The following is a 12,496-nucleotide window of genomic DNA, read 5'->3' as shown; positions in this document are numbered from 1 at the left end:
TTTGCTTGCTCCATGTGGCTTTTGGGATTTTAGTTCCCCCACTAAGGATTGAACCCAGGCCCTCAGCAGTGAAGGTGCAGAATCCTAATCACTGGCCCACCAGGGAATTCCCCTTCCATATTTAGAAGAGTGATCAGGAAATAATAACTTTAAAATGCTTAGATAAAATCATGGTGTCAGAATCCTAATCACGACAACATTGACATTTGGGAGGTAGGTCCCACATCTGCAACGCACTCCTCTGCCTGTGTAAAGTCTAAACTCTTTGGTGTCCACCCCCTACCCCTGCCCAGACCTGTTTTCTGGCTCTCTCATCTCCTGCCCTTTCCTGTCCCCACCCACACTGCAGTCACCTAGCAAGCTCCGTGGAGGTCCCTTCACGTGTGATGCTGTTTGGGGCCTTTTCACATACTAGCTCTTGGCCCAGAACGCCATTCTCCATCCTGTCCACTGGACAACCCCTACCTTCAAGCTCACTCTCACTACACCTGCCCTGATGGTCCTCCCACCACACCTGGAGGGATCACTTTTCCCTCTGTGTTCCCACTTTACATCATTCTCCCCTCTTTTAAGGCACTTTGACTTGAACGGCCATGTATAGCTTATCTCCTCTACAGAAGATGGTCTCCCTGAAGCATAAGAAGGAATGCCTTTAATTGAGGCCTAGCACAGTGCCTGAGACATATTCATAACTCAGTAATCATTTGTTGACTGAATCAATGCTCACCGATCCGCCGTAAAGACTTTACCCTCTCTGCCACAGAAAGAATCTAGAATTGAGGTTGGGATGGTAGGTAATTCCAACATTTCATTCATTCACTCATTCAACAGACATTTATTGAGCATTATGGCTAGGCAGTCTTCAAGGAGACTGAGATAAATCAATGAGCAGAGCAAATGAAGATTCCCTACATTTGAAGAGCTCACATGCTAGCTGAGGATATAGACATTAAACAATAAAGGGTGAAAGATACTATCTATCTTTGTTAAAGCTATCAGGGCTTCCCTGATAGCTCAGTTGGTAAAGAATCCACCTGCAAAGCAGGAGACCCTGGTTCTATTCCCGGGTGAGGAAGACCCACTGGAGAAGGAATAGGTTACCCCCTCCAGTATTCCTGGGCTTCCCTGTGCCTCAGCTGGTAAAAAATCTGCCTGCAATGCGGGAGACCTGGGTTTGATCCCTGGGTTGGGAAGATCCCCTGGAGAAAGGAAAGGATACCCACTCCAGTATTCTGGCCTGGAGAATTCCATGGACTGTATGGTCCATGGGGCCGCAAAGAGTCGGACACGACTGAGCGACTTTCACTTCACTTCATCTTTGTTAAAAGGGGGTAAGAGATAAGAGAAAAAGATATAAGTAGAATATGATAAAGGGGATTGGAAGTGTATGCACTGTGATTTTAAATTATGTGATCAGGGAAGTAGGACCTGTCAAATAGACAGTGAGAGGCTGCATTTGGACAAAGACTTACAGAGTGAAATATGGGGGTATGTGGGGGAAGGGCATTCTAGGCAGAGAGAACATTCAGTGAAGGCTCTGAGGATAAAACAAGAGGTCAGTGAGGTTGGCGAAAAGTGAGATGGCAAAGAGATGTGCTGATGTAGGGAGACGAGGTCCCGGGAAAAGGTGGCAGGTCTCGGAGGCCTTGTAGATCATTAAAATGACTTTGACCCTGAATGAAATAGGGAGCCATTGGAGGGTTTTCAGCAGAGGAGCAACATGATCTGACTTACAACTGACTTACATTTTACAAGGATAATTCAGCTATTTTGTTGAGAATTTAATATTGGGCCAAGGGTAGAGAAAAACTATAAGCATTTAGTCTTATCTAGGGGCTAGATTTCACTCCCTCTCCTACTGTCTGGTAAATATTATGTGAGGTCAATATGTCTAAGCATAGTTACCCATGTGGAGGCAACCTGATGAAGGAGAAAGAGCAGAAAAAGAATGCAATTTAGCTGCTACCACTTTCCGGGTTAGCCTCTGAGTCTTGCTCCTTTTCTACCTCTTCCTCTTACTCCCTTATCACCAAAATTACAAGAATTTTCCTGGTTGGCTCACTTGTTCAGAACAAAAGAGAATTATGCCATAGATTTAGTGGAAAACAGTTTAATGGTAGTAGAGTTTAAAGAGCTCAAATAAGGTTAACTCCATTATTAAAATGATCATGGGGAAGATGATGATGCTGGTAGTCTTTATAATATTTGCCTTTGCTGCAGAGTTTGTAGATCACTGAGATACTGCACAAAAGGAGGAGGGAGCCAATGCCAGGAAGATGGCCTCAATCATACCATGTAAGCCACTGAACATCTTTTTTAGTCTAAAATATTTCTGAGCCTATCTGCCAAACTGTATTTTTTTAAAAAAAAAAAAAAGCAAATGTGATCCAAGCATTTGAATGCTTATAATTGGAAAACCTATGGCAATGGAAAACTGCATTCCTTGTAAACTGACGCTGCATTTACACATATTGAGATATGGAACACGTATCCATAAAGTTGTATAACTCTCTAGAAAATGCATTCCTATATCCCAGTTCTTAGTTTGTTAGATCAGATCCTTAAAAATTATTTTAAATGCCTTTGTTTAACCAAAATATGGTGTGCTGAGTATTTTTTTTAAACTAGTATTAAAAAAAAAAATTTAGGGACTTCCTCAGTAGTCCAGTGGTTAAGACTCCACTTTCTAATGCAGGGAGTGTGGGTTTGATCCCTGGTTAGGGAAGTAAGGTCCCACATGCTGTGGGGTGTGGCCAAAAATTGAAGAAAAAAATTAATGCAGTCCTTTGTTCCTTTAGAATCTTTCTTGTGCAATTCAGGATGAGTTGAACACTTTAAATATGAACGAGAACTCTACTAGAACGTGTGTATTTTATAGTATCACTAAATATTGATTAAGTATCCACTACACATACAACTGAAACTTTGGCCACCTCATGCGACGAGTTGACTCACTGGAAAAGACTCTGATGCTGGGAAAGGTTGGGGGCGGGAGGAGAAGGGGACGACGGAGAATGAGATGGCTGGATGGCATCACCGACTCTGTGGACATGAGTTTGAGTGTACTCCGGGAGTTGGTGATGGACAGGGAGGCCTGGCGTGCTGTGATTCATGGGGTCGCGGAGAGTCGGACACGACTGAGCGACTGAACTGAACTGAACTGAACTGAACACATACAACACTGTATTAGTAGCTAAGAGGACAACGATATTATAAAATTTAGATTTGAATCTTTTTAAAGAAACACTTCCAAAATGGGGTTTTCATTCTCTTTCCTGGTCATGCATAGTTTACTTTCACAGTTATTGCCTATCAACAGAAAAATAACAGAAAATAGAGATTATCCACCTGGTTGTGCATTTTCCTCTCATGTCTGAGGATCTCTCTAAAGTAGAGGGAGATCCAGACTTGAGGGTTGATAGGTTATGTTTCCAGTTGAGTTTGCCTCTGCACTTTAGGCTGTTCATTTGACTTGGTCTAAAATTGGAAATTTGTGTAGAAGTGTTTCTCTTGAGACTTGCAACATTTTAAAATGATGTTCCGGCTAAGCAGTAATGCAAACTAAAAGTCATAGAAACCTCTTAATTCTGATGGCTTTAAGCATAATCATTTGGATATGTAGAATAAGATCAAGGAAAATGAAAAGAGAAACTTAAAATTAGTATTTCTTCATTTCAAAATTTTTAGCATGTCAACCTTCTGGGTTATAGGATATAACCTATATCCTATATAGGTTCCTTGGTTTGAGATGCATTCTAGATGGGAAAGTTGCCTATCATAATTAGCATAATTATGTCCATCTGGAGTTCAGTCAATCAGTTCAGCAGAAGAAAGTAAACCTGTTCATGTAGGCAAAAATATCTCCATTTTTTTTCAGCCATTATTCTCATGTCATGAGAAGGCACAGCCCTTGCCAATGAAACCACCATAAGTGATGCATGAGTTTCCATTATTGAACCTTCAACCTACCAATGAATTAGAATTTCCAAGCATCCACCTAAATGTATTAGGTTGGCCAAAAAGTTTGCTTGGATTTTTCGTAACATTGTATGAAAAAACCTGAATGAGATTTTTGGTCAGCCTTATATTATATTATTACAGCTCTCATCACAATGATGGGCAAGTTTTGGAATGGCCTTTTGAACTGCATCAACTGTTTTCGGTTTCACAGCCTCAACATTACAAGAGAGTCAACTTTAGGATTATAAAAAAGCTATCTATAAAAAAAAAATCTAGCAAACTCTTTATCTTTTTATTTCCATAATGTTAATGAATTTCAATATATTTCTTGAATGAAGAGCTTTGAATAATCCAAATGGAACCTACTGGGAGTTTTCATTTGAAGTTTCAGATGTCCCAGGCTATAAAGATCCTTTGAATTTAGGTATTTCCTTCTTTTGCATTAGGCTTCCCTTATGGCTCAGACAGTAAAGAAATCTGCCTACAACGCAGGAGACCCAGGCTCAATCCATGGATTAGAAAGACACCTTGGAGAAGGGAATGGCAACCCAGTCCAGTATTCTTGCCTGGAGATTCCAAGGACAGAGGAGGTTGGCAGGCTACAGTCCACAGGGTTGCAAAGAGTCAGACATGACGAGTGACTTTTACTTTCTTTGACATTAGTATTAATATTTGGTTAGGATGTATATTCCCAAAACTTTAGAGTAGGAAATCACCAAACCCAAAACTGCTTCTTTTCCAATGTTCTTTATTCATCTCCCTTGGATGGAAACCTGCCAATCACACTAGACTATTTTGCCACCACCTACCCATCAAATCACAAAATAAGGATCTTTTACCTTCTAAATATTTTTAAATACACACTCTCCATCCCAAATGCCACCAACCTGGGCAAGGTAATAGTCTTTTCTGACTTGAACTCTGTACTGCTGAAATAGGTTCCTAGCTGGTCACCACATCTCCATCCTTTCCCTTCACCAATTTATATTCAAAATTCAATTAAATCACAATTTCATGAATATGATTATTACATCCATTTTCTTAAAAAATGCAACATTTGCCATTGTCATTGGCATAAACTCTAAATGCTTTAATAGGACTTAAAGTCTTCATGATTGATCAGAATTCCACCTAACTTTCCAGTTTTAACTCTTACTCCCCGCTATCTTGAATCTTCCTGAGCTTTCTTTTGTTCTAATATGTCATGGCTCTCTATCCCATCACCCCAGCCCTTATGCATGCTTGATTCCTCCACCAGGAACAACATTCTACACATTCACTTGTTTTTTTTTTTTTATTCAACAACTATTATGAAGCAAAGACTTGCTATTTGCAATTGTTATTATATTATACTATTGGGTTGGCAAAAGAATTTGTTCAGGCTTTTCTGGAACATCATACAAAAACTCGAATGAACTTTTTGGCCAACTCCATGTGCAGCTGTGCTGTGCTTAGTTGCTCAGTTGTGTCTGACTCTTTGTGACCCCGTGGACTCTAGCCCTCCAGGCTCCTCTGCCCATGGGGATTCTCCAGGCAAGAATACTGGAGTGGGTTGCCATGCCTTCCTCCAGGGGATCTTCCCAGCCCAGCGATCAAACCCAGGTCTCCCACATTGCAGGTGGATTCTTTATCATCTGAGCCCCCAGGGAAGCCCAAGAATACTGGAGTGGGTAGCCGATCCCTTCTCCAGGGGAACTTCCCGACTCAGGAATTGAACTGGGGTCACCAGCATTGCAGGTGGATTCTTTACCAGCTGAGCTACCAGGGAAGCTCCAACCCCATATTATGGAGAGCCTATTCCATGTTAGGTACTAGTAAGTAAATCAATAGTTAAACCAAGCATAGTTTCTGTCTCAGTAAAGCTTATTGTCTATCATGGAAAATAGTCTTGAAACAAAGAATGAGATTAGAGTTATGACATGGAAAATATAAAGTTATGCAGGATCAAATGTCAGGTAACCATATGTAATATAGGAGTCAGTGGAGGTTCCCTGAGGAAGTTCTGTTGAAACTAAAATCTGAAGGATGAGTAGGAGCTAGTTGTGGTAACAGAAGAGTGGAGAAGAAGTGGTGGAAGAAATGTTCCAGCCACACAGTTAAATGGACAATACACAAACACTGAGAAAAGAAATAACTTGTCCTCATTATAAGACTTCCCTGGTGGCTCAGATGGTAAAGAATCCGCCTGCAACTTGGGTTGAGAAGATTCCTTGGAGAAGGGAACAGCTACCCACTCCAGTATCCTGGCTTGGAGAATTCCATGGACAGAGGAGCCTGACAGACTCCTCTGGGAGCCTGTCAGACAGAGGAGCCTGACAGACAGTTCATGGGGTCGCAAAGAGTCAAACATGACTAAGAGACTTTCACTTTCATTTTTTCCTTATTATAAGCATAAGATATTGGGAACAGATATCTTTATTGAATATATTTTGTTGGTGGTTTGTGTTGCAAAAGAAAACAATTTATAAAGTTCTCATTACCCTTTGTTGATAACTAAGTTCAATGGGTCCTCTTTTCATAAATGCTGTTGCAATTAAAGGAATAAAAAAGCATTTTTGGTGAGATACAGAGTCTGTATATCAGGAAATTGATTCTAGTTGACTTTTGCTTTATGATTGTGAACAAATGACTTACCCCTGCTCCTCTGCTTTGCTGTTTATAAAAGAGTGATGATAACACTATCCAGTTTAACTTACAGGGTAGTATCAAACAGTGGTGCAAAAGCCACCACTTCATGAGCCACACTGCTTAATGCGCTTTTTTAAAATATGCATTTCAAACACACTAAACAATTTCTTGATTTTAGACTGTTCTCTACATATTGGTAGCAACTCAAATTCATTTTTCTTGTGATTCTAGCTGTAGCAATAGGGGCTGCAATTCCAATTTCACAGCAAGTAAAAAGTTGTCTTCATTAGCTTTCAAGAGAAACAGAATTGGATTATGTCTCTTTTCAAAAAACCCAACTGTTCAATTCAAAAATATTTTGAAGCAGAAAAACTGGAAAATCCAGTTATTTTGCACTCATCAAATAAACAGGACACATTTCTTCTGTGATCAATTCCCTCAGTTCCTTTACTTTTCATGGGAGTTAATCTGATCAGTCTTTTCTTACTTTTCTGTTTAAACTTACTATCTGATCTCCACTAGCATGCATGCATGCATGCATGCCATGTCGCTTCAGTCACGTCTGACTCTTTGCGACCCCATGGACTGTAGGCTGCCAGGCTCCTCTGTCCATGGGGATTCTCCATGCAAGAATACTGGAGTGGGTTGCTATTGCCTCCTCCAGAGAATCTTCCTGACCCAGAGATCTCTCCCACTGGCGTATTTATTGACAAACATGGCAATACAAATGCAAAGAAAGTTTTACTGAAATATAATTTCTCATGCTTAATAACTAAGAATTTACAGATTAAAAAGAAAAAGAGAGACTTTCTAGCTTTATGTTATTTTTGTATGTAATAAGGCAGACATGAAATAAGACACCATTGGTTTAGGGGTCTACTTTGCCAAAACCTTTTATTCATCCCTGAAAGCATTTTAGTTACAGTTAAGTATATAGGTGTCAAATATCTCTATCACAAGTATTGATCTTTTCTCACATGTTTCCATAGTCATAAACAAGAATAATATCAATTCCCCTTTCAGAATCAAAGGACAAGTTCTTTCTGAAATATTTTTATAAATATTGAGAACTGTACAAGTACTACTTTACAGAGATGAAGAGTAAGTTTTTAGTTCTGAATGTCACTTTTTTTCTTTGCTTACAGTCTCTTTTTTCTTTGGTGAGCAATTGGATTTCAAAATATAGGAGCTCTATTAAAGGTGTCTAATTTCAAAGTCCTATTTGGGTCTTTAAATTTATTTTTTGCTGTTTGTTGTTTAGTCTCTCAGCTATATTGGATTCTTTTGCAACCCCACAAACTGTAGCCGTCTGTCCATGGATTTCCCAGGCAAGAATACTGGAGTGGGTTGCCATGCCCTCCTCCAGAGGATCTTCCTGACCCAGGGATCTAACGCACAGCTCCTGTTGAGGCTCCTGCCACATCTTGTGTACTTCAGGTGGATTTTTTTCTTTTTTTTTTTTTACCACTGAGCCATGGGGGAATCTTTTTTTTATTTGACTGTGGCAGGTCTTATTTGCAGCATGTGGGATTTTTGATCTTCACTGGGGCATGCAGGTTCTTTTAGCTGCAGCATGTGAAATCAACTGTAATATGTGGGATCTAGTTCTCTGGCCAGGGATGGAATCCAGGCACCCTGCACTGGGATGGCAGCGTCTTAGTCACTGGACCACCAGGGGAGTCCTTGTTTGGGTCTTTTAAAAGTTTTTCTATTACTAATTTCAAGAATCTTTAAAAAGTTTGATCATTTTATTGCATTAATTAATTCTGTGTTGTTTGGGGAAATTTTTTTTTAAGTCATTTAAAAGGAGAAAATAGATCATGGATGACTGATTTCTTTAGAAATGGGGAAGCGCTCTTAAGGAAATGCATATTTAGGAAACTTGCTTAGTTGATGGCAAATTTAATTCTAACATGTTAGTATATGCTTGAAGAAAATAGAGTTCATGGAATTATACTGTCAGAAGATTAGTGAGCACTTCTTTCTGCTTTTAGTACAGTGCAAAGGCCTATTCAAGAGGAATCTGAAATGTGGGGTTCAAGTCTCATTTCTGCCACCCACTCTCCATGTCACTTAAGCTACTTAAGGAAGCCACTTGGCCTCTGAACATCAGTTTCTTATTTGTAAAATGGAGATAATGATGCCTTTTTTATAAGCTTCTTACTAGGAATAAGAGACATACACAGTGAAAATGCTTTGTAAATCAGAAGCTGCTTTACAAAAATAAATTAACAAAACTTATCACTAGCTCAAAGATTCCCATAAGAGATTCTACAAAAAATAGCTTAATATATACTTTGGGTTCTTGTTCCCTTTTTGATGTATATGTGCTAAATCCTTCATTAGGTTATAAGCTCCTTAAAGCCACAGCGGGCACACTATATCCTCTTTCATGTTGCTCTCTGGACTACACATAATGGACACTCAAAAGGCTTTGTTGACAGACATTCTCTCCTCTTCCTCAGTTCCACTGGCAAGCAAAAATCACTACTGTCAAAAAGTCTAAACCTCTCTGCTGTAATCCATATTTATTTCCTTATATTCTCTCCTCTAAAGTCATGGAGAACTGGCAGGTCAGCAGCAACTTAACAAAGCCTCAGGCAAAATCTTTTGTTCTCAATCTAAATCTGCCCCTTTTGCAATACAAAACAAATGGAATTAAGTACATCCTTGGCTCCAGGAAGAAAGGGAGAGTACCTGCTGGCCCACTAAAGATTTCTAGAGCCATGGAATTCCACAGGAAAGTCCCTCCCTCTCTGGGTAACTGAGAGGAATAAAGTATAGCAACATAAAATGGCTAGAGGAAAGACTCACAGAGGACAGGGGTGAAGACACCAAAATCAAAAGAAGGTGAAAAAAGAGTGTTCCCAGGGCACTGATACTCTCTTAGAAGGCTGATGACCTGCTCTGCTCTACCCTCATGCTTGAACAACAGTCTTTAATAGGTAAGTTGGCACCAGCTCCTGACCCAACGCTTTTAAAAGTGAAGGTACCGCGGTGAGGAAGGGATGGCTACCTCAGTCTCCCTCCTTGGATCCTATGAATGTGCCTATCCGATGCACACTCTGCTCAAAGTATACTCTTTTCATGAGGTTTCTTTTAGGGGTGCCCAGTTCAACTCACCTGTTAGGTTTAAGAGAGGAATATTTTTCTTCAAAGCCACCTTACCCGGTCTTTACCGATACATCGTGGCTTTCATTAAACAACCCTTAGGAGGGCCCACGCATTCCTCAGGCTCGGGGTAAACACGTGTGACGGCAGGCAGCTCCGGCGCGGCCTGCGTTTCAGCACCACTGTCTCCGGACAGCGCCTCGCTGGCCGGCCGGGTTGCGGCCTCCCGTCCTTCACTCGTCCACCCCCAGCCCACTCGCTTTACTCTTTTCCCTCAGTGCCAGAAAACAAGCACCCCAACTTCTAACTTCTCAACCCTTGCTTCTACAGTGACCTCCGCGTCCCTTCCTCGGGGTTTAAACGCGCACGCCCCCGCACCAGCACCGAAGCAGCATCAGTGGCCAGAGACCGCCCCCTGGCAAGGATCACCTTTCCCTCGCCACTTCTGAATCCCAACCCAGCAGCCAGGAGCCCCGGCTCGCGCCGTCTCTCTCTTCGCCCCAAAGGCTCTGAAAGAAAAAACGCGCGACAATGTCCTCTCCCCCCCCGCCCAACACACAACACACACACACACACACACACACACACACATACACACACTCGCACGCCGCAAGCCTTGCGGGTGCCATCACCGCCCTGGGCAGAGCCTCAGCCAACTTGGGCCCCATCCTTCAACACCGGCTCGCAGAGGGCGGCCCGCAGAGACCGCCCCGCCTCCTCCCCTTCCTAGGCGACTGGTCCCGGCAGCGGAGCCCAGGCCCCCGCCCCCTGTCCCCCCACCTCCACATTCACTAAGCCATCCTCCTCGCGCGGGCAATACACGGTCCACAACCCTCAAACATTTGCCCCGGGCCGCCCCCCAAACCATCAGCCAAACCATCAACGAATCTCCTTGAGCCCAGCCCAGTTCCTGGTGTGTTGTGTGTGTGTTTGTGTCTCCGAAGCCTATACATCATTAACTCCTTCGAGCTTTCAGCCCAACCTAAACAAATAGCACGTTATCTCCGACCCCCTTCTCCCTTCTCCACGCCCCAGCCTCTTCCCCCATCCGGATCCTCACTCGCCAAGTCGCCAAAAAGACAACCGCACCCTAGCCCTCAAACCTCGACCTCCCACCCAACCCAAAACAACGCTCGCCTCCAGCCCCTCCCATCCCCCACCCCATGGCCCCCCAGCAAGCCGGGTCTGGCCCGAGCGAGTGACGCCTCGAAAGAGCTGCTGGCATCCCCTGCCGGGAGCCCAAGATAGAGGGGCTGACCTCCCACCAGCTGGATCAGCCAGCACACCCCTCCCGATGGGCACTCGCCAAACCGTCACACGCCCTGGAAAACACAGGTGCCGGGGAAAGAAGAGCGGCGGAAGCAGTCTCCGGGGGTGGGCGGGAGGACTCACCGAACATCTGAATGTGCCCTTTGGTGATGGGATTGAAGCTGCCGCAGGCGAGCAAGATAACGTGCGTCTTGGTGGTCTCGGTCATGGCGCGGGCGGGTCCCTCGCGCTGGCCCTGGGGTCGCCTCTCTTTTTGTGTCTCGATGTGTCTGCAGAGGGAGAAAGGAAGGCGAGGCTCCGGCGGTGGATGCTGTGGACTCCGAGGAGCCGCTCCAGACGCAAACGGCGTCACTCCCCGCCTCCCTTTAACGCTTGCAGCTCCGGCAAGATCCGAGGCTGCTTTTGTATACGCTAAGCTCCGCTCTCCTTTCCTTCTAGCTTCTTTCTCGTCTCTCGAGCTGGCCTCCGTCTCCTCCCTTTCTCTGACCCTACCCCACCTCACCCTCTCTTCCTTAGCGTTTACCTACAAATCAAGACGTGGTACCCAAGCCCAACCCTGAACACTCCAACAGGCAACGATCAGCATGGTGTGAGCCCTTTCTCCTTCTGAATTAGTTTTCCTCCCCTAATCGAACATTTTTTTTCTGTCGACATCAACTTTCTCTAACATTTCCAGTTCCAAAAGTGTTTGATTTTAAGAACTGTTTTCTTTCTCTCCCTCTCAAAATTTTAAGTGAGAAAGGACAATTGATCAATTGGGGAGTATTCATTTCTGCCTGCGGAGAAGGCAATGGCAAGCCACTCCAGTACTATTGCCTAGAAAATCCCATGGATGGAGGAGCCTGGTAGGCGCAGTCCGTGGGGTCGCTAAGGGTCGGACACGACTGAGCGACTTCACTTTCACTTTTCACTTTCCACTTTCACACATTGGAGAAGGAAATGGCAACCCACTCCAGTGTTCTTGCCTGGAGAATCCCAGGGACGGGGGAGCCTGGTGGGCTTCCATCTATGGGGTCACACAGAGTCGGACACGACTGAAGTGACTTAGCAGCAGCAGCAGCATTTCTGCCTGTCTTTCCCCTCTTATCTCACGGTTTTGACTACTGAACTGAGTCCAGAGCTTGACCAAGTGGTTGCCAAGATATAGGAGGAAGCTGAATCCTTCTCCTGGCATACTGCTCCTTTTGTGCGTTGAAGCAATGAGAACACAGATGTCACAGAGTTACTAAAGCTGTGTTTAAAACTACTGTGATCTTACATAAGCTATTAAAATTCAGACAAAGATTTACCCATTCATAAGTGTTTGAGTGCCCACGATGTGTTAGGCTCTGATATAAACCCTGCTGATAAAGCAAACTCTCAGTCTTCAAGTTTACATTCTACTGGAAAGAGACAGACAATAAACAGAGAACGAAAATATTAGATGGTGATTGTGCCATGCACAATAAGTGAATGCAATTCACTCTCTGACAGAACAAAGGATGAAGGGAGGAGAGGGGACTAATTGAAATGAAGAAGTTAGGGAAGG

General features: G+C 43.4%; 1 protein-coding gene across 2 annotated transcripts in view; it reads right to left on the bottom strand.

The window, feature by feature from the left end:
* The window catches only part of NMNAT2 (nicotinamide nucleotide adenylyltransferase 2), a 231,966-nt gene that overhangs the window by 161,112 nt on the left and 58,358 nt on the right, over positions 1–12,496 (bottom strand). For both annotated transcript variants that reach the window (XM_088845279.1, XM_055419126.2), the window contains exon 4: positions 11,092–11,237. In XM_088845279.1, the coding sequence (XP_088701405.1) occupies positions 11,092–11,237 (146 nt within the window). The remainder of the gene's footprint in view (positions 1–11,091; positions 11,238–12,496) is intronic.

Source organism: Moschus berezovskii, chromosome 17 (genome assembly GCF_049115385.1).
Source record: "Moschus berezovskii isolate FMDL1 chromosome 17, NW_MosBer_1.0, whole genome shotgun sequence".
Lineage (NCBI taxonomy): Eukaryota > Metazoa > Chordata > Mammalia > Artiodactyla > Moschidae > Moschus > Moschus berezovskii.
This window is presented reverse-complemented; position numbering and strand designations above follow the sequence as displayed.